Below are 22,671 nucleotides of genomic sequence, written 5' to 3'. Positions count from 1 at the left end.
TAGTAGAACTGGATTGTGGTTGAATGTTAAAATTGAGACTATTGTACACGTTCATAAATATGAAAAAAAGGTAGTCTACAATTAAGCTCTAATCAGATGTAAAGTATAATTTAGGTATAATTTGCATAAATCAATATCACATCTGTTGTCAATCATTGACCTAAAAAAAATCACATCTGTATTAGCTTAGCAATAATCAATTGCTAGAAGTTTAAAAAGTGTCAGTTATCATAAGAAATCCAGAAATTAATTCAACAAGTTCATAAAAATACATCAAATAAGAGAAAAACAAAAACAAGATGTGTGCCTAAAGAAACAGACCTTTCCAGAAAAACTCCTGTGGGAAATTTATTCAATGATAGTTTGAGCCTCAAACAAAGCAAAAAGGGCAGAAGTGAGATACATGGGAGAGAAAGCAGCTGAGCATGAAAGTGAGAGCTTTTATTTGTTTTATTTTCTATTTACAGCAATATAAAATGGTAAAAATCCTGATATTTGAAAGAACAAAAGCAGTTGGTCAGAGCTTTATCATTATTCTGTATTACGAGTTATCCCTATATCAATAGAACCAGGTTAAATAACAGAATCACACAGTCACACACATCCTTATTATATATAGTGCACATTGTTCTTTATTGGTACTGAAGCAGTTATTTAAGGTTTATTTGATCAAAATATTCCAACCACAAATCTCCTCCCACATCTACAACAAAAGTTCACACAGCTCAAAAAAAGTCAAACTAAATATAAAACACAAACTTAAAGGTCATCCCACTACACACTGACACAACACATCTCTCTACAGAAAAGACCACAACATTTATTAGTGATGTAACGTGGTTTAAATGTGCAGGTCACCATGTTGGGATTAAACTTCCACATCTACATTAGCAGACACATTTAATTCACACACTTCAGGGATTATTTTGAGTCTAAATTTGTACAGTCTCAAACATTTCCCTGACAACAGCCTTTTATTTTAATGATCATGTATATTTACTAGTTAGAATGCTGAGCCACTAACAGCATGATGTTAATGACAAGTTGATTACATTTAAAATCTTACTAAAGAAATCTAATACTAAACACACAAAAAATATGAAATGAGTTCTACAATAAACACATCCTTTTTTATAGATGAACTTCTCTCACTCCTCTATGACTGCATTCTCGATTCTGCCTCCATCAGTGTGAACTGTTAAAGAAATGAAAAAGCTTATTTGTCTGTTTTAATGCTTGTAAATAATAACAAGTGACAGTGCTTCGGGTAAAGATATGTTAGAAAATGAACATCATTTATTTAGTCATCATTAGTAACTGACAAACGTAGATCTGAGATTATTTATCAATTATTACAAATGATTAATTAAAGTCTGCTGTGGTGCTTTTAAAATGCTACTTCTTCCTCTTAAAACCTTCTCATCTAGAACCTGTTTTTAAGCTAAGTGTCAGCACAAAAATAGAAAGAAAGAGTTCTCACCTCGAGCTCTGTAACGTTTGATCAGTAGAATGATGGTGACCAGCAGATACGGAGACGCCGTCACTACACTACAGATCAGCATGAGCACTGAGAATGGAGCTTCTACACCTGATTGAACAGACACAGGATTAAACAATAATTATAGTAATGTTTCATTAATGCCAAAAAATATTTTATTTAGCTAAAAAAAATCACTACCAGTCTGTTAGACTAGAGCTCCACCTCTCCTCCATGCTTACACTCAGTACTGGCACTCCACAGGGTTCTGTGTTGAATCTAATTTCAAACCCTTATTTCTCTCAGCAGATGGCGCAAGAGATCGCGCCAACTATCTATGCGTCATTCAGTGCGTATATATATATATATATATATATATATATATATATATATATATATATATATAAAGATTCCAAAAAAATGAAAACCATTTTGTGCTTCCATTTCAAGTGAAGAGATATTTGATCAACAGCCTAGAACAAAAGAACTGTAGGTGTGATCACAACCCCCTCCCAACGACCGTGCCATCAATCACTGACCACCTCAGAAGTTCCCTTCAATGTATAGTGATGTTTTGCAAGTTTTGTTCCCTATGGAAGGTGGTCTACTTGTTTATTTATTCTCTACAAGGGCACTAACTGTACAGACCAAACTGTTATTGTCCTGTACTGTTATACACATTCTAAATATAAACAAACAAAATACAGTATTTTTTCTCAGAGGTAAATGGAAATCTGGTTTATAATAATCTTATTGTTGAAAACACGAGGTAAATTTGACTATATTCACTATTTACTTTGGCTTTTACTATAGACTTTACGTAGGGTCTGTCAGACAATGGTAGTTTGTCTTCAGTCTGTCAAATTCAGCGGACGTGGACTCATCGCTGTGCTTGTTGTAACTGAAAAACCGCTGCAGCTTCTTCAAGGTCTTTCCACTCCGTGACCACTGAAATCCGACACTACGCTACGTTAGTCTACGTCTTAGCTCATTTGCATACCGACAGTGATTGGATGTTTACTGAGGGCTCAGGGGAGGTGTGTGTGTGCGCGCGCGTACTTCTTGTACTGTTATAAAAATTTAATTTCTCCTGCTTTTATTACATGATTCTTATGTAAGCATAAACAGTGAAACATTCCGCAGGTTTATAATACACCGCGGCCAAGTGAACCACGTTTCCGCCGATTAGGCACGTGGTTTGTTGCCTAGTAAAACTGAACAAAACGAGGCATAATCGTAGTTTGCTTTGGTTATGACATAGCATAGTTTATTATCTGCTGTAGTAAATCTGATTTATTTAAATTTAATATTGTTTCAGTAATAATTTCATGGAAGCGAATTCAGAACTAAATTGCAGCTCCTGCTCCATTCGAGACGTTCAGAAGCTTCAAATAGAATAAACGAACTAATGAATTTTCTCCATACGGTATAAAATTAAGTAGAGCTTTTCTTTTCGTTATAGTACGAAGCCCCTAGATGGACAAAGGAGGAGAAAAAACTGCAAAAAAAAGTCATGCCAAAAACTATGGGTTATAATGCAAAACATGACTTGTTTTTTTTTCTTTTGCCGTTTTTTTCCTCTTCCTATGTTTCCTTAGAGTCTCTGTGGTAGGTATGAAAAAAAAATACCGCTGATTATCAACGCGGGAATGAATGGCACATTGTCCAAGTGCAAGTTGATCTTGGAGCTAAACTATTTGCTTTGGCTAAAGGCGCCATCTAGCGATCTGCGTTATAAGTAGGTCACACTGGCGCGGCGCTTCTAGTGTTAAAGGATCATCAACACTTCTCAAAGAAACAGTGGCTTCTCACTACCCTCCATTCAAGCTATTCAGCTCTCACTAACATAGCAGAGCAAAAAACTCTCCAACCAAATCTGGAACTACTGTCCATCATGTGTCGTAATTTTTTTCTACCTCCGGAGTTTATATCGGTCATAATCAGTGCCGTTTATATTCCACCACAAGCGGACACGGACACTGCCTAATGCGAGCTGCATGAGGCACTCACACAGCACCAGACACAACACCGGGACCCTGCGCTTATTGTGGCGGGGGACTTTAACAGTGCCAACCTCAAACGCGCAGCGCTGAACTTTTATCAGCACATCACCTGCCCCACCAGGGGCAAAAGGACACTAGATCATTGTTATACAACGATCAAGGACGGCTACATGGCACAATCTCGCCCTCCGTTTGGTAAATCTGACCACGCCGCAATCTTCCTCATGCCAAAATACAAACAAAGGCTGAAACAGGAAGTTCCAGTTCAGAGGGAGGACGCGCGCTGGACGAACCAATCGGTGGTCGCGTTACAGGATGCACTCAATGATGCAGGCTGGGACATGTTCAAAAACAGCTCCGATGATGACGTCAGCGTGTTTACGGAATTCAATAGGATTCATTAGCAAACTAGCGGATGATACCATGGAGAAAAATACTATTAGAACGTTTCCCAACCAGAAGCCGTGGGTGGATAAAACCATCCGCTATGCTCTGAGATCTTGCACCGCTGCCTACAACACGAGATTCGCGTCGGAGTACATGGACCCGTACCAGGCTGCGTCATACAACGTCCAGAAGGCGGTCAAAGAGGTGAAGCAGCACTATGGGAGGAAACTAGAGTCACAGCTCCAACAGAGTGACTCTAGGAGCCTCTAGGAGGACAATAACGGACTATAAAACACCAACATCCGGTATGACGAACGCAGACGCGACTCTGGCAGACGAGCTGAACACTTTCCATGCTCACTTCGAGGCTGCAGCTAAAGATGCTAGCGATGCTAATGTTAGTGGTGCTAACGGCTGCAAACAGGAAGACACTGGAACGCGCTCATAATCTCTGAGCATGACGTGAGGAGAGCCTTAAGAGAGTGAACACCAGGAAAGCAGCAGGACCAGACGGCATCTCAGGCCGTATTCTCAGAGCCTGCGCAGACCAGCTAGCACCTGTGGTTACTGAGATATTTAACGTCTCTTTATCTCAGTCGGTGATCCCCACATGCTTCAAAAAGACCATCATTGTTCCTGTCCCGAAAAAACCTCATCCTACTTCTTTCAATGATGTAGCCCTCACCTCAGTAGTGATGAAGTGCTTTGAACGCCTGGTCAGAGACTTCATCATTTTTTCACTACCAGACACACTGGACCCACTACAGTTTGCTTACCGTCCAAATCGTTCCACAGACGATGCCATCTCTCATCTCCTCCACACATCACTTACTCACTTGGACACTAAAAGGGGGAATTATGTTAAAATGCTCTTCATCGACTACAGCTCTGCATTTAATACCATAATTCCCTCCACACTTACCACCAAGCTGGAGCACCTGGGACTCAGCTCATCTATGTGTCAGTGGATCTCCAACTTCCCAACTGGCAGACCACAGGCAATAAGGATGGGCGGACATGTCTCAGCTTCCATCACTCTCAGCACTGGAGCCCCCCAGGGGTGTGTTCTGAGCCCCCTGCTGTACTCTTTGTACACATATGACTGTATGGCCACTACCAGCTCCACCACCATCATTAAGTTTGCTGACGACACCGGCTTACCTGAAGGAGATTAGGAATCTGGAGAACTGATGCCAGAGGAACAACCTCCTTCTAAACGTCAGTAAGACAAAGGAGTTGATAGTGGACTTCAGCACTAAGCAGGAGAGGAACTACTAGACCCCCTTCATCAACGAGAGCCCAGTGAAGAGAGTGGACAGCTTCAAATACCTCAATGTTCACATCACGCAGGACCTGTCATGGTCCTGTCACATCAACATTGTGGTGAAAAAGGCCCAACAGCGTCTCTACCACCTCAGACGCTTGAGAGACTACCGACTGCCCTCCAAGGTGCTCAGGAACTTTTCCTCCTGCACCATAGAGAGCATCCTGATGGGAAACATCTCAACCTGGTTCAGGAACAGCACCATGCAGGACAGACGAGCTTTACAGAGGGTTGTGCAATTAGCTGAGCGCATCATCCGCACCAAGCTCCCTGACCTGCACTCAATCTACAGAAGGCGGTGCTGGACCAAGGCCAGGAAGATTGTGAAGGACCTCAGCCATCACAACAATGGACTGTTCTCTCTGTTGAGGTCAGGAAAGCGATTCCGCTCCCTGAAGGCCAACACAGAGAGACTGAGGAGGAGCTTCTTCCCACAGGCGATACAGTCTCTCAATCACACCACCACACAGCACTGACCCACACATATGGTTTTTACACACACACTGGACATTCTGGACATTCGTTTACACTAGTGGCCACTGCACAACTTCACTTTGTGGTCATTATATCACTCTGTCACAAGTCACTTTAAATAAACCACTTTTAAGCATATTTTGCACTGCACTAGACACTTTAAATATGTGGATTGCACACCATTTATTATAACTTCATTTCACACAAAAATTACATAAATATATACCTACCCATTCAGCTGCTGTTATTGTTCTATATTTCTTCATACATTTTTCAAATATTTTCTATATTGTGTATTTTTGTTGTACAGTTATTTTATTTTTTACTTAAATTTTTTATATTTTATTTTATTCTTACCTAGTTTTATTTACCCTTTATTTTAAGTTTCATATTTATTTCCTATTACTATTTATAGTGTTCTTATTTTAGGTCACGAGCAGTTGTCTAAGCATTTCACTGCATATAGTACTGTGTATGACCGTGTATGTGACAAATAAAATTTGAATTTGAATTTGAAATTTGAAATTGAATTTAATATTTAAATTAATTTAATTTAAATATTAAATATCTCAATTGAATCATACTATCTGATTACATATTTTAATATTCTTATGTACTCTTTTATACTGTTTTTTATCATTTATTTACTTTATATTATTATGCACATAAGGAGTGATGCCTAATTTTGTTGTATTCTGTACAATTACAATAAAAAATCTTTCTAAGCTGAACAAAAACCTGTATATTAGCCATGTGTGATATAGTGATATGGTTGCCTGTTTCCTCAAACTGCAAGTCAAATAAATCCTATTAAACTTTTTGCACAAACTGTACATGTTACATGTACAACAAACTTGTTACATGAACTAAACACTTAAACTGAGTTCAACACATTTGAGCCCAATCCCAAATCTACCCCTTACCCCTACACTAAGCCCGTTTGCAAAAAAGTCGCTAAAGTTTGCTAGCGGATAGCACTGATTGCGCGATATTACAAAAATATATAAAAATACATATACACTTTACTGCATGCTACAAACAAATATGAAAGTTCAGTAGCACGGCAGTTTGCCGAGCATTTGATAATGCATTGTTCGGTTTGCTTACGGCCATATGTGTACATGTAAATGAATGGATACGTATGATGACGTATAACAGTGTTGTAGTGGTGTCCCATTTCTTAGAGGAAATATTTTAACCCTTCCCCTTTCCACTTCGTTTCAAGGGACAAGGGGAAGGGGCGAGGGGTAGGGGAAGGGGTAGAAAAAAGAATTGGGATTGGGCTTAAGTCTCAGATGTATGTGAATAAAGACATAAAATAATTTCTCACCTCTGACTGAGACCCAGCTTTTCTCTGACTCTTCTCTCTCTGAGTGTCTACAGTGGTAGAGACCTTCGTCTGACTTTGAGACATTATGGATGATCATCTCTCCTGTAGTCTGTGTCTGAAGAACAGATCCATCTTTATAAAAATCAGATCGGAGGATTAAGGAATTTGTGTTGCGATCTAAACAGCGTAGAGTCAGAGGATGTCCCTTAGATAAAGGATGGACAGGACTCTCCAGGATCACATCACCATCTACAACATGGAAAATCACATGTACAGCAAAAAAATAATAGCATGGATATGTCAGATTAGACAAATATACTACTTATAATACATTATAAAATAAAATGAATAAATCTATTTCTAATAAACAATACTGACTAAATGTTTCAGAGTATCAATTATTTTCTGGTAATTATGTAATTACTACTACTTGATATTACTAACTCACTAGATGTATACTTACCATGCACTGTGATGTTGACAGGATCACTGTTTTCTCCAGATTTAGACTCACACCAGTAAACTCCAGTGTAGGATGTGGAGAGGGAGATGATATTACATGTAGATCCTGTAACTGATCCCCACCATGAACAAGCTAACACTCCCTCACTGTGTGTGTATCGTCTCACTGTCCATCCAGTAGAGTGACTCTGGTCCTCACAGCTCAGTAAAAGAGAGTCATTAGTAAAGTGTTGAGTTCTGCTGGGATTGATGGTCAGAGAGACTGGAGGAGATTCACCTTAGACACACATTATAATTCACATGTCTTATGATGATTATACAGGTCATGTGACATAACTTACACTATATCGTGTGACATAACTTACACTGAACACATTTACACCTTATTTAATTAAACAGTGTATGAGTGAGAATAATCATCTACCAGGGCTTAAAGCTATTTATAGTCTTTAAAATTCCTCTGCAGGTAAATATAAAGATTTTTAAAACATTAAAACAGCTGACATTTCTCATATCTGATATTTAATTTACACATTATGCTACATTAATCAGTCAATAAACTAGTGTTATTTTTGCTCACCAGTGATCCACAGCGCCTGTAGATTAGATGAAAATATTAAATCTAAGTCGCCTCTCCTTGCTTTGCACCAGTAAACTCCTGTGTGATTATGAGCAACAGAACTGATAGTGTAGGAGTCTCCATACACATAATCACCATGACTGTCTCTTATCCGACTGTTGGGATTAACTGTGTACCAGCTGAATGTCCAGTCTGTAGAGGAGTCTGTAACCCCACAGTTTAGAGTCACTGAGTCTCCTTCAGTCAGCCAGCTCTGTGGAGATACACTCAGTACTGCCTCTGGTCTCTCTGCTACAAAGAAAATACAAAATTGTAAGTCTATTGGAATGATAGATAGATAGATAGATAGATAGATAGATAGATAGATAGATAGACAGATAGATAGATAGATAGATAGATAGATAGATAGATAGATAGATAGATAGATATAGTGGAAAATAAAAAAATAAACTCAGGACCTTATACATATATGGAACCTCGGATTACAAGTGACACAGTTTACGAGTGTTCCGCAAGACGAGCAACGATTTTTAATAATTTTTGACTTAAAAACGAGCATTGTCTTAGTTTACGAGCAACGAGTATCATGTTTTACGCATGCGCTTCTTATTTTGACACCGAGCGTCACGTCATCACAAGTGAGCCAACGGTTTTTCTCTCTCTTGCAGCGGAATAGTAGGTAATCGTCTCTCCTCCTGGGTGAATACACACACACACATTAACGGAGAGACTGTTTTTAAAACCATTTAAAAATTAGCAAGGAACATCACTAGTCACACTCGCGTGAGCGCATACTAACAGGATCACTACTGGGAAAGCCTGGGTTCATTAACAAACTAATTTTCAAACCCGGCCAATAGGCTGGAATTATTTGTGTTTGTCCTAAGCCTTTACTTACACCAGTGATACATTGGAGGGTTGAATAAGGATGGGCATCCAGGGTAAAACCTGTGTCATGTCAAAATATGGTCTTTAATAGGAGTAATGGGACTTTAATGGGACTTCTTAATGGGATCACATTAACAATTACAACAATCTGAGTTAACAAGTGGCAGATGCTTCGTATGTTCCGGAATCAGGGTGTGGGCTTCAGATGAGGCATAATTGCAGAGGTGAATTGCATTAAAAGTCTTTTAATAAAGAAAACAAGACATGAACAAACAAGCTTTCACTATAGAACCAAAAGGATCACACTATGAAACTAGGAGAGAACCAAAACAGAAATAAACAATCTATAAACTTGGAACTTTAAAACTTTACTCAGAAAACACAGTTTAAACTCCAAATCATAACTAAACTGAGCAGACTATAATCAGGAACAAAGAAAACATAAAACTATAATGAAACAAAACATGGAGCATGACAGAACAGCAGTTTAAGCAACAGAATATGAACAGAACAGAACAAAACTATTACCAAGAACAGGAACTTTACCAAACAGGAGCAAAACAGTATGATGTAAACATTAAAGCACTTTTTGTAAGTCGCTCTGGATAAGAGCGTCTGCCAAATGTAAATGTAAACAGAATAGGAGCTAAGCACAACAACCATTTAGCTTAACTTAAACAGGATGGCAGGACGCAGAGATATAGAGTATTCACAAAGGGTAACTAAACAGATGCAAGACCACCTGGCAACTAAACACACAACTACTTATAATTAAACTAATGAACACCTTGTAATGTAAATCATCATGTAACCACCAGCATGTAAATCAGAGCTGTGGTGGCTGATGTGCATGATGTTGCAAATGGATAATACCATAAAATATATATATTCATCATGTATTAATCATGTATTCATCATGAAGGACTACACACCACATATATATTGTAAACATAAATCTATAAAACACAAATATTTTTGACAGACTCACCTGATACAGTCAGTGTAAGAGCTTCACTGGTCTCTGAGATCCGAGAATCATTGCTCCGTCCTCTGCAGGTGTAGTCACCACTGTCAGAGGAAATAACAGACCAGCTATATTTACCTATGTATGGGTTAACTCCATACATGTCATTGTTCTTATACCAGCTGTATGTCCATTCAGTGTTTCCTCTTTCCTGTATGTCACATCCGAGAGTAATGTATTCTCCTATGTACACATGTGTATCAGGCTGTATGGACACCACAGCTTTTGGTCTTTCTGTAATAGAAAAGGGAAAGAAAAAAAAAACTATTTTAATAAATGACATAGGTTGTAAAAGATTTTAAATGTGTACATAATTGAACAGAGCCTTTCTTAAAACATAAGTTTAAAAATTGTGGCACTTTTATATTTAAGGTAATGACAAGTTAATGAATACATCTCACCTTGAGCATGTGTTACTGGTATAAATGTAATTAGTCCTAAGATGGAACAGAAAGAGAACAGTGAAAGAAATAGAATAAGTTAATTTATCTGAAAAGTCTTTAAAAAAAAAAATACTCACTCATCATCTATACAGCTTTATCTTGTATTCAGGGTCACAGGGGGCCTGGAGCCTATCTCAGGGAACTTAGGGCACAAGGCATGGTACACCCTGGACAGGGTACCAATCCATTGCAAAGCTCACACACATACACACAGTCACACACTACGGGCAATTTGGGAATGCAGATCAACCTAATTGTCATGAATTCAGCCTAATCTACATGTCTTTGGAATGTGGGAGTAAATCGGAGTACCCAGAGGAAACCCATCAAGCACGGGGAGAACATGCAAACTCCACACACACAGAGACAGGAATCAAGCCTGAAGGTGCAAGACAACAGTGCTAACCACTACACCACTGTGCCGCCAGAGTACTGAAGTACACACACATACATACATATTAATAGCCAGGAGACAAAATTCTCAATTAAAAACAAGAGTTCTACAGAAACAGAAATGTAGAACTCGTCACGAAACGCGATGTTTGACAGAAGGGTGGTCAGAATGCTAAAGCGAGGATCAAACACAGGGGAATCAATCAGCAAAGCATCTGAGCCAAATCGCAAAAAAAATGAGAGCTGTAGTCAAAAGAGAAAGCATCAGATCAGTAACCAGGAAATCAAAGAGCGGAGCAACAGTTTTAAAAACGTGAAACAAAAGCTGCGGTCAAAACAAGGAAGCGTAAGATCAAAGTCGGAAAATTTAAAAGCCAAATCATGAGACAGTAAATGATAAAACAAAAACGAACTAGGCAACGTGAGAGCATAAGAAAGAAATTGTGAGAAAATTGGAGCAAAATATAACCAGAGTTAGATCAACCACTTGGTCCATACGGAAGAAAACGAGCACCGTTTTGACTGTGACTGCGGTAATGTTGGACGTTGCGGTATGAAGTTGGACATTGGATATTCGAGCTCTGGCTTCCAGATACTGATTTGGAGCGAAGATTCTCTAACAAGAGTCCGGCGAAGGCACCTTGCTTACTGCTTGCACAACTTCTTCAGTAGCGACCAGGGCTGGTTCATCTGTATAATGAAACTTGCAGGCATACAAAACAGAGGTACTGATCAGATGGTTGGCGGATCAAGCCTCACCTCCACCAGGTTGTCATTGTTGAGCTCTTGAGCAAGGCCCTTAACCCTATCTGCTTCAGGGGTGCCATATCATGGCTGACACTGCAGTCAGATATGTGAAGAAAGAATTTTATTTATTATTATTAGGGCCACATTTATATCTCATTGAGCTGAACTTTCGTATTGCGTGTCATAGGCTCTACTCTACAGGAAGTCAGTTATTTTTGAATTTAATATACTCTTCCTAGAGGATTTACCGAGTGCCACCAAACAGTGCCTATGTGATCTCAAGTCAGAGGGTGCAAAATTGCAAAGGGATTTTTGACATTATATTGAGTGACATCACATTAAGTGACAATATTGTGTGATGCTTTTCTCCAGCATCTGGGACTTTTTGAAGGTCTTGAAATAAACCCCCCACTCATTCAGAAATCATGTCATAATGTTTGTACTGTACAGATGTCGCCATTAAGACTGTGTGTGTTTTCCCGCGAGAAGGCGCAATTTGGCATGCGGCGTGCCGGGACTTGCCGCAAGCAACATTGGGGAATTTAAATAAATGTGTTGATTGGCTGCCAGATAGATGTGGTCTGCATCGCGCGGTACATGAAATTTATTTATTTTTTTGTCGCCCACCACACAGATATGTGCTGTATCTTTTTTACTTTAATGTTTTCTTAAATTGTAGGTAAATTGATCGGCTGGCGAGGGTGCTTTTCCCACCTGTCTTTGGCGTTGCATTGCTTACAGCTTCAGCACTGCTGTTTTTGCTCCAGCGTAGTGTTTGTTTTGCTGTGGCGAATTGTTTTGTTTTAGTAGACTGTTTTATTCCAGCGTTCATAGAGTTTTATTGTTTTTCTTTTTTGTTTAACTTTCGTTTTTGTCCTTGCGACGGTTATTTTTGTTTTTCTGTTCCTTTCTGTTTCTTTTGCTGCTTTGCCCTTTTCCAGCAGTTCTTTGCTTTGCTCCAGCTTTGCTTTGCTTGTGCTGCTGCCTTGGGCTGGCTTATTTATATTTTGTTTCTTTTGGTTGTGCTGCTTTGCTTGGTATTGGTGGCCAGTTTTCTAACATAACCTTTTTCTGGCTGATTTAATTATTTGTCCTCCAAGTTTGGAGGTTGCTCTGCAGATACATTTTCCTTGTTTTTCCTTTAATTAATATTTTGGTAATTAATAATTTTGTGTTTGTTTATTTACTTGTTTTATTTTTCTTTATAGGAGCTGGGAATGGGGAGAAGGCAGGCTAGCTGCTTGTAGAGTGGCGTGCTTATGTTTCCAAAGTGTGGAGTGGTACTACATTTTCACTAGTGTGAGTGGTTTGGTGCACGTGTGATCATTTACCGGGCAGGAGTGCTCGGGAGCAGGTTTATTTTATGTAAACAGGATTTAGGCTCCTGGCAGGTTATGATTGGTTGAAATGGCGAGGTCACATCTAATTGGTTAAAGAGCATGACTGACATGGACTAACTCACGTGGGAAAAGTATTGCCATGTATCCCCCCCCCCCCCCCACATAATCGCTATCAAATATTATATATGAACATAAATTCAAAGGTGTATTGTTATCAAATAAGATATTACTATTATTTATAATTTATTTATGTTTTTTTATTTATTTTTCAGGGGTTTGTCATAAAAAATATGCAAATAAATATTTATATATATTAAAAAAATATATTTTATAATGATAAATTCGATGAAACTAATTTTAAAATAAAATAAACAATATAAAAGTATACATGTTGTATTTAAAAAAATATGTATATTTATATTTTTATATACAGCATATTTATTTTCATATTGCTTATTTTATTTTATTGTCTCATGTAATTTGTAATTTGTAAACCATTAACCTATAAATTTATGTTCTAATATAATATTTGATACCAATTATGTAGGGGGGGCAATCCATGGCAGGAGGGCATTTTAAAGAATAACACGTAGTGCAAAAAAAAAGTTGAGTCGCTCTTTCTCATTTCGTCAACCAATCAAAGGGCTTGTGATCAGTGTTTCTACTGTGGATGCATATCGCCTTTTAAACCAATGCACGAGCGCGCAATAATCCTACACAACTCAATCCAGCTATACTAATCATTACCAACAGGTGAGCTCGAAGAACCGACTTAGCCAGATCGTAATTAGCACAATGATCTCATCTTAGATGTGTCGGTTCATTTCAGACATGTCAAGCGATGTACGAGGAACGGACCCCAGGATTCCCAAAGAAACAAAACAAACAAGGTAACGAACACTTAAACTATACAACCCATAATTGACCAATACCCAGGCTAGAGGACAAGACACAAGACATTATACTGAAATACATGCTTAACTGACAAGACACAGACTCTAATACACAAAATATAAGCAATATGTTGAGACACATGCTTAAGGTCGAAACACAGGCTGTAATACCAGTTACACTAAATATAAGCACTATGTTGAGACAAATGCTTAAGGACGAAACACAGACTCAAGCTAACCATGGAGCTGAAAACGGGGACAAGACAGGAGACAGGACTAGAGACACGAGACAGGACTAGAGACACGAGACAGGACTAAGGCTAAAGACATGACAGTCAGCTAAACATGGTCATTAGCTAACCATGGCAGTCAGCTACACATACATCTAGCTAAGCATGTCTTTAGCCTAACATGCACATAGCTACACTTACTTAATAGCTACCACAACACTAGGGACTCGGGACACAGAAACACAAAGGCTAGGCTAAGGGACACTCAAAAGCTCGGCTAAGGGACACTCAGAGGCTAGGCTAAGGGACACTCAAAAGCTCGGCTAAGGGACACTCAAAGGCTAGGCTAAGGGACACACAGAGGCTAACTACTTACCTATGCTCTAACAAACAATGCAAAATGACTCCACACACACTTAAACACCAAAGACTTACAGATGTTACTCATTCTGGTTTTACCGTCACGCCTCATGGTGGCGACATTTAAATAAATGAAAATTAATTACCATAAAAATTAAAACATTGTCAGGCCGTGCTACTGCGTCAGCAGATGTTGATGTGTTTTGCGTTATTATAAGAATTAAATGCAGTAGGCTGTTATGAGCATCATAATGTTCTTTAATAAATAATGAAAACTTTTTAACAAATTACATTTTCACATCCCAGCACCACCGTTGCGCTGTATCACCGCCGGCAAAAACCTTATAGAATACAAATGAAACATTAAACGATTTTATCATCACAGTACTAAAATTACAGTAGGCTACAAATTTCGAACTTAAATATAGGGGTTTCTTAGTTCCATCGAATTTAAGCAAAGTAAATGTTAACGCGGTAAGCCTTTATATTTTATCATGTGTAACACTTGCGTAGCCAGAAAACTCTGGCTGTGTGTATCAGAAAACGTGGGTGAGTCACAGGTGTTGTCAGATTAATGGGCAAAAACTATATAATAAACCTATATAAGCTACATAGCCTTTATAAGACTTTACTTTTATTTAAGTGCACGCACAATGACGACAAAACGTTATGATGTTGTAAAATAATGAAAGCAAACAGGGATACTTGAGCGCGTCAGAAAATAAAGAAAAACAGTATGCTGGAGAAACTCCCAGGTGGGAAGTCACTACTTTGTGTAGGTAACATTAAAGACAAAAAAAAACCCTTTATAATAAACATCAACATCCACCAAAGAGTCTGGAACACAGAGTACAGGATGTGCCACACAGGCGCAATATATTATACCATAACCGTATAACACCAAGGAAGATTAGAAATACCTCAAGTTGAATACATTCGCTGTTTTAACAATTGCAGACACAATTGCAGCCAGCGGCAGTTTTTTAGAAGGTTTTTTCCATGGTGAGGCTGCGTTAGGCGGGTACATGAGGCATGTACATGGGGATTGTAAAATCTCCAAAAATGTTGGGGGATTTTGTTTCTAAATAGACGCTATGTTTAATAACTGATGGAGCTTTTGAGCTGTACACACATGCATTCTTGCCTAAACAACTCTTAAAACTACACTTTGTGACAGAATAACAGTAATATTTTGTACATTTTGCAGGCTGTTTGTAGAAACCAGTGAATAAAGAATACAACAGTTGTTGGGTCAAAAGAACCCAACCAGGTGTTTGCAGAAAAAAACCCAGCATTTTTTAGAGTGTATTCTTTGAGTTATTCTAATGTTCTATTCCGAAAGTCTATTTTTCCAGTTATTTCTATATTTAAAGTTTGATGTCTTTAAATTTGCTGAGAAGAAAGCGTAACACGCTTTGACTGGTCGTCAAAATGATAACCAAAAGTTTACTGAGTAAAAGCGCGGGTATCCGGAAACAGAGTCGCAAGAGTTTTCCCCGCATGAACTAAACTAGTTCGCGGCGTGTTTGACAGACTCGTGGTTAGCGCCACACTAATCCAAACAGATTGTGCTAGCAAGACTCTCATGCTGCAGTTCGTGACTTTTTCGAACCGACAGAGCGAGGACAACACGTTGTGCGCCAACCGTTTCGTATGGACTGTAAACAAGCGAGGAGCATAAGGAGTGAGTGCATGGAATAGAGAAAGAGAATTGACCATTTCGATGAGTTCTATGAAATATGGTGAGTCACCATTTCATTTTGTGTTGCGCCACTGGCGTGAAGCAGCCATTTTAGTTTTGACGGCCTCATCGTTACGAGCAACGATTGAGAGTTTAACTGAAATGGGATGCCGGCTTAGTTTAAGCTTAAAAAAGGGCCCATAGTTAATTGAGTGACTTAAGTAAGCCAAATTAATATTTTATTTTATAACAAACAGGAATGCTCTAATATATATTTTTGTTGCACTGAATTTATTTATGTTTTATAAGCACTTATCTGGCCATTTTTTTTTTTGTTAAGAATACAATCATTCAAAAGATCACTACTGAGTGGCAAACGTTTGTCTTGTGTGTGTTTAATATATTTGGATTATTGCTTTGGAGTTTTATGATACATTGAAGTAGTTAGATAGCTAATAGTTAATAGTTACCTAAGAACGCAACATTAGTATAACTTGTTACGTTGGAGATTTAAGTAAGACAACCCAGGACGCCCACTTTATAGGGTCTAATTCTAGGTCAAAGGGGTCGTTACATACATAATAATTTCATGTTTCCAAGATAAACAAATAAATCATGTTGTATTTGCATGAAATTCAACAACTTAACATGTATTAGATTTAATTATGTTGAGATAAACCAAAGAGATTTTGTCACTATGAAAACCGGAAATATCAGATCAAACATTGCGAGAAGAGAACACAGTTTGTTGGGAAGACAAACGTTTGGCGGGCGTGTGGAAAAGGTAATCAGGAATTAGTTCCCATCTTTCTAAATAGAAACGAAATACTGAACATAAATGTCACCTGCTGTTTAGCGATGTTTAGTCACATTATTTTGGTTTAAGCTATTACTTGTATTTTTAATCACACTTAAAATACCGACGGTTATATGTGCGTGCCTAATCTGCGGTTCGGTTCTGGTTATGGTCTGTTCTCATGAGTTGTGCAGCTGTCAAGGGGCGCTAGAGGTCGTGATGGATCCAAGTGCAGAATTAGGCTGGTGATTCCGAGTGACAGATGATATGTTCGTGATAGTGCTTGTGTGGGGCAGACTGAGCCGGCCGAGTTGATTAAGGAGTAGGCGCGGGTTAAGCCCCGTGCTGTGGCGTGAGCAGAGAGTCGCACTGGAATGTCATGGTTTGACCGCCAAAAGTTCACCATCCCCAATGCCATAGTTCCATTCAGGTGGTGTAAGGCGGCAAAAAAAAAGCAGCAGGGATGAGGCTTGTTATCCTCCGAAGCTCTATGTGACAGGACAGCCCCTACTCCTGTCTCGGATGCGTCTACCTCCACGACAAACTGGAGGGAAGGGTCTGGAAAAATGAGAACTGGGGCCGTGGTGAAGCGCCGCTTAAGTTCCTTGAAGGCCTTATCGCCCAGTGAGTATTATCGGAACGGAGTCTTTGATGAGGTGAGTGCAGTAAGTGGGGTCGTCACTGAGCTATAACTTCGAATAAAGCGACGATAGAAGTTAGCGAACCACAAGAACCGTTGGAGTTCGCAGCTTGAGGATGGTGATGGCCAGTCGGTGACCGCCTTGACTTTGGTGGGGTCCATCTGGATGCCTGCCGGGGAGATGGAGTAACCCAGAAAGGAGGTGGAGGTACAATGGAACTCACATTTCTCTGCTTTGACGTACAACTTATTTTCTAACAGTCGTTGCAGGACCTGGCGTACGTGACATTCGTGTTCCTTTGTAGAGCGTGAAAAAATTAGTATATCATCCAGATACGCAAAGACAAAAACGTTAAGGAAATCCCTAAGAATGTCATTAAAGAAAGCCTGGAACACAGCCGGTGCATTGGTCAAACCAAATGGAACAACAAGATATTCGTAATGGCCCGTGGGCGTGTTGAAGGCAGTCTTCCACTCATCGCCTTCCTGTATCCTGACAAGGTGATAGGCGTTCCGTAAATCTAGTTTGGTGAAGACACGGGCATCCTGGAGGAGTTCGAAGGCGGATGACATCAGTGGGAGAGGAAGAATCCCGCCCCCGCCGGTGAGGATGGTGGGCGGATAATCCCTGCTGTAAGCAATTCATTAATGTACTGTTCCATGGCCTCTCTTTCTGGCCGAAAAAGGGAGTAGAGTCGCCCCTTGGGTGGGGCGGTGCAGGGAAGGAGGTCAATCGCACCGTCGTAGGGGCGATGAGGTGGTAAGGATACGGCCCGTGATCTGCTGAATACTTGTCGCAGGTCGTGATACTCAGGCGGGACCTTGGTTAAATCTTCTCTCGTGACGAAGGCGTGGTCCGGCCCGTGAGAGCTGAGTGTAAACATGAGGAGAGACATGTGGGGCTCCAATCAAGGATGCTCCTTCTTATCCAATCAATGTGGGGGTTATGTAATCTTAGCCAAGGGAGCCCCAGCACAATGGGTGCATGAGCGTTCTGAATGACTAAAAATGTAATTGTTTTAATGTGATTGCCTGAGAACTGTAGGGTAATGGGGACGGTGCAATGAGTAATGGGAGTTAGGCTGCTACCATCAATTGCCTGAACAGTAAAAGGTTGGTGTAGGAGTGAGAGAGGACTTCGAAACTCGCAGACAATGGAGGAGCAAATTAAGTTCTAGTCCGCCCCGGAGTCCACTAGAGCGTAAGTGGCATAGGATCAGTCACCATGGGTCAAGGTCACTGAAAAACATGATCGCTGGTCCGGGGACGAATGGGAAGCTGGCCCCTCCTGCATCCCCAGAATTACAGGGGGGCCTGACCTTTTAGTGGGCAGGATCATACAGCGTGACCAGTCTGGCTGCAATAGAAGCAGGCGCCGTCATCTCGGCGGCGCTGGCGTTCCTTGGGTGAGATGCGGGCGCGGCCTATCTGCATGGGTTCCGGGGGTGCCTCAGGAGTGACTAAGGCCGGTGCAGGGGTGCATGGTGTGTGACAGGGCTGCCTCGTCTTTAACTGAGTCTGAAAGCCCATGGAGGAAGCGGTCAAAAAGAGCTTTTTCGTCCCAGTCACAAGAGGGAGCCAAAGTCCGGAAATCAATGGCATAGTCAGAGACAGAACGTGCTCCCTGGCGTAACTGAAGTATTTGGTTCGCAGCCTGATGTCCTGTGAAGGAATGATCAAAAACCCTCCTTATTTCCTCAGTAAAAGTTCTATAAGTAAAGCAACACGGAACTTGAGCATCCCACAGTGCCGTTCCCCACTCTCTCGCCTTTCCAGAGAGGAGGGTAATGATGTAGACGACCTTAGAGTGCTTTGTGGGAAATGACGTGGCTTGCAGTTCCAGAACGAGAGAGCATTGGGACAAATAAGAGCGACATGTGGCTGGATTCTCGTCATAGGTAGGCGGAGCAGGGAGGCGTGGCTCATGGACAGGAGAGACCACCGGGGGGTGGGTGTGGCAGAGTGGGTGCAGGAGGTGGCTGATTCTGAATCTGAGCAGAAAGAGCTTGCAAGGATTTCGGTGATAGTTTGAAGCGTATTAGAGATCTGTATGATTTCCTGCTGATGTGTCCCCAAGAGGGTTCCTTGGCCATCTAATGCCCCCCTCAGATGGGCAGCCTCTGCTAGATCTATTCCTTTTGGCCACATTATTCTGTCAAGGGGCGCTAGAGGGTGTGATGGATCCAAGTGCAGAATTAGGCCGGTGATTCCGAGTGACAGATGATATGTTCGTGATAGTGCTTGTGGCGTGAGCAGAGAGTCGCACTGGAATGCAGAAGCGCGCGTGAGAGCTCTGTGTGCGACGTGGGCCTGGGAAGAATGCTGAAGCGCCGTGAGTCAGCGAGCACGCCTTGTGTGTCCTGAGCAGGAATGCGGAAGTGCAAAGAGCCGGCGGGGAAGTTGTGTGTGCAGCGCGACTCGCGCAGTGTTGCAGAGATGTGGAAAGCCGGCGAGAGAATGGAGATGTCGCACAGGTTGGTGGCGGGTTTCAGAAGCTTAATCGTGGTCGAAGGCGAGCGAGGTTCAGAGCCAGAGAGACAAGAGAAAGTCCGTGATCCAAAATCGTTGTCATTGTAGAAAATCCAAAGGTCGATAACGAAAGTCTGTGAGCGTGGAATCCAAACGTGAGACAAGGACGGGGTCGAGAAAAGGACAAAGCGTGGTCGGTAACAGGTAGTCAAGACATAGAATTAACGCTGGAGAATTGGGCTATCAAAAGGCACACAATAATCTGGCGACATGGTGGTGTCATGGCATGGTTTAAATAGGTATGATGGGTGATGACTGATCGTTAACAGGTGTGTGGAGAGCGGAGAGTGAGGCGGTAAGAGATAAAAGGTCGTTGGAGGAATGGAATGGGAGTTCTCAGGTGATCATGACGGGGCTGTGGCTTGACGTGCCGTGACAGAAGCGAGAGAAACAAAGTATAAATATTGTTTATTTGCTAAATTAAGTATCATGAATTTTAATGGAATATCTATCTCTGTCCACTGAAGTGTCCTGCCTGCATCTGACTGTCTGATCAGGAGTTTCCTCACCAACCGTATCTAACGGTCATATTTAAAAGTCATAACATACAGTTATAAAGTACAAAACATATCTGTTGGTGTTTATTTTTTTTTTTCTTTCTATGATTAATACTTTTTTGTGGTGTTTTATGTTTTGTACATTTTTTCAAATTGAGACCTCATTTGTAAGTGGCTGCTGGTGTAAAATAAAAATCTATGTTTTATCCCGTTTGTCTTATGCTTCCTTCCTTCACAGAATTCTGTTGACCAGGGCTTGACATTTACTTCAGTTAAATCAACTTAATTTACAACTGAAAAAAAATTTGTTTTACAAACGCTATTCATTTATGTTAACGGTATTAAATTATGTTGGACGCAGCTGTAGCAAATAAGTTAAATGAACCTAATAAAATTAATTTGACTGAACCTAAGAACATTAAGTTGGGCAACAAAATTGCTTAATGCTGAAAGGGAGCCATTAAATCAGGTGGAAATTCTTTCCATAATTTAATTATGTTTATTCAACAACTTATTTTTTAGAGTGTACAAATAGAGGCTATGTAACAGTAAAATCTTCGTATGAATAAAATTGTTAGCTAGTGAACTTGTTTGTCTAAACAACATTTAATTATTGTTTTTAAATTCATTATTGTACAATAAATGTCAATAGACCTGCAATGATTTTTCATGTTAGTTGTATTAAGTACTCTGATGTGGAAATTACCATCCTAATTATTTATCAATACAACATGACTTTTTTATGACTTAAGCTTAAATCATATTAAAAAACTGCATCAAATGAAAATGTCACTTTGCACCACCTGGCAATCATTTCATGAATGACATGAGATGTGACCATTGCCATTTTGCCGTGACAGAAAGCGCGGCAGTAAAAGACACTCCCCTTAACTAACTACTGTACGTACAAGACTCTAAATGATTTAGCTCCCACGAATCTAATCTAACCTGCTAATATAATGAATGGCAGCTATTCTAGTTATTTTCCACCTTTTCTTTCTCTTTCTACCCATCCTGAGGCACCTGTAAATTGTTCCAGTTCCAGTAGACAGAGGCCAACCCATCCAGACAAGGACCAGCTCCAGCTGGATTCTGATTCATGATGGTTTGGAGCTACACACGCTGCTTTTGAGCTCCCAGCAATCCAGACCCCCATCTGCCCTCAGAACCTGCTTGACTCAACCTGGTGCCATGCTGGTGCCGAACTGAACTGGACTCCATGTTAACTTAGACATCATCTGTTATATTGAATTTCCAGCTGTCTAACACATTCAGTAGTATGACTGCAGATCAATCCCTTTCTATATCTGTTATGACCCAAATGAGGAAGGGGTCTCTGTTGAGTCTAGTTCCTCACAAGGTTTCTTCCTTTTGCCATCCCAGAAATTTTTTTTTTTTCCTTGCCACCGTCACAATCGCCCTTGGCTTGCTCATCAGGGACAATCAGATCCCCATGATCGATACACATTTTAACCTTCTTCTTCACATTTCCATAATCTTTTTATAATGTTGTGAAGCTGCTTTGAGACAATGACCATTGTTAAAAGCAATATATAAATAAAATCTAAATGAATTGAACTATTATACATTTGTGAGAATGTTGTGTTATATTTTTTTATTGTAAGGTTTTGCAGCTCATTATCTGTTAAGAGAGTTTCTTGTTAAAAGCAAATAGCAGCCTTTAAATTTATCAGGTGGTTAATGATGCTTTTTTCACATGCACTTGCTCACATGCACCACTTAGTGGTGACAAAAACTGAGGCCTTATTTTGGTCAGTAATTTTATTTTTTTAAAGAACACACTCAAATATTTAAGGCTGTGGGTTACTGGGTTACGGCTCGGAAGGTTGGGGGATTAAAACAATAAACACTAGACGAAGACTCACCATTCACTGTGATGTTGACAGGATTACTGTTTTCTCCAGATTCAGACTCACACCAGTAAACTCCAGTGTAGGATGTGGAGAGGGAGCTGATTTTACATGTAGATCCTGTAACTAATCCCCACCATGGACAATCTAACACTCCCTCACTTTGTGTGTATCGTCTCACTGTCCATCCAGTAGAGTTACTCTGGTCCTCACAGCTCAGTGAGAGAGAGTCACCAGTAAAGTGTTGAGTTCTGTTGGGATTAATGATCAGAGAGACTGGAGGAGATTCACCTTAAACACAC

At 40.2% G+C, this 22,671-nt stretch overlaps 1 protein-coding gene across 1 annotated transcript; it reads right to left on the bottom strand.

Annotated features, from left to right (window-relative positions):
• Window positions 1-619: 619 nt before the first annotated feature.
• Window positions 620-22,436, bottom strand: LOC128508603 (Fc receptor-like protein 5; the record flags this gene model as incomplete). Its single annotated transcript, XM_053480035.1, has 7 exons — window positions 620-1,195; window positions 1,481-1,588; window positions 6,996-7,244; window positions 7,459-7,734; window positions 8,038-8,325; window positions 9,914-10,183; window positions 22,385-22,436. Coding segments are annotated over 7 exons (1,290 nt in total), but the record flags the coding sequence as incomplete, so codon positions are not given.
• Window positions 22,437-22,671: the final 235 nt, after the last annotated feature.

The sequence above is a fragment of the Clarias gariepinus genome, chromosome 1 (genome assembly GCF_024256425.1).
Source record: "Clarias gariepinus isolate MV-2021 ecotype Netherlands chromosome 1, CGAR_prim_01v2, whole genome shotgun sequence".
NCBI lineage: Eukaryota > Metazoa > Chordata > Actinopteri > Siluriformes > Clariidae > Clarias > Clarias gariepinus.
Note: the sequence above shows the minus strand (reverse complement) of the source record. Positions and strands in the feature narration are given on the sequence as shown.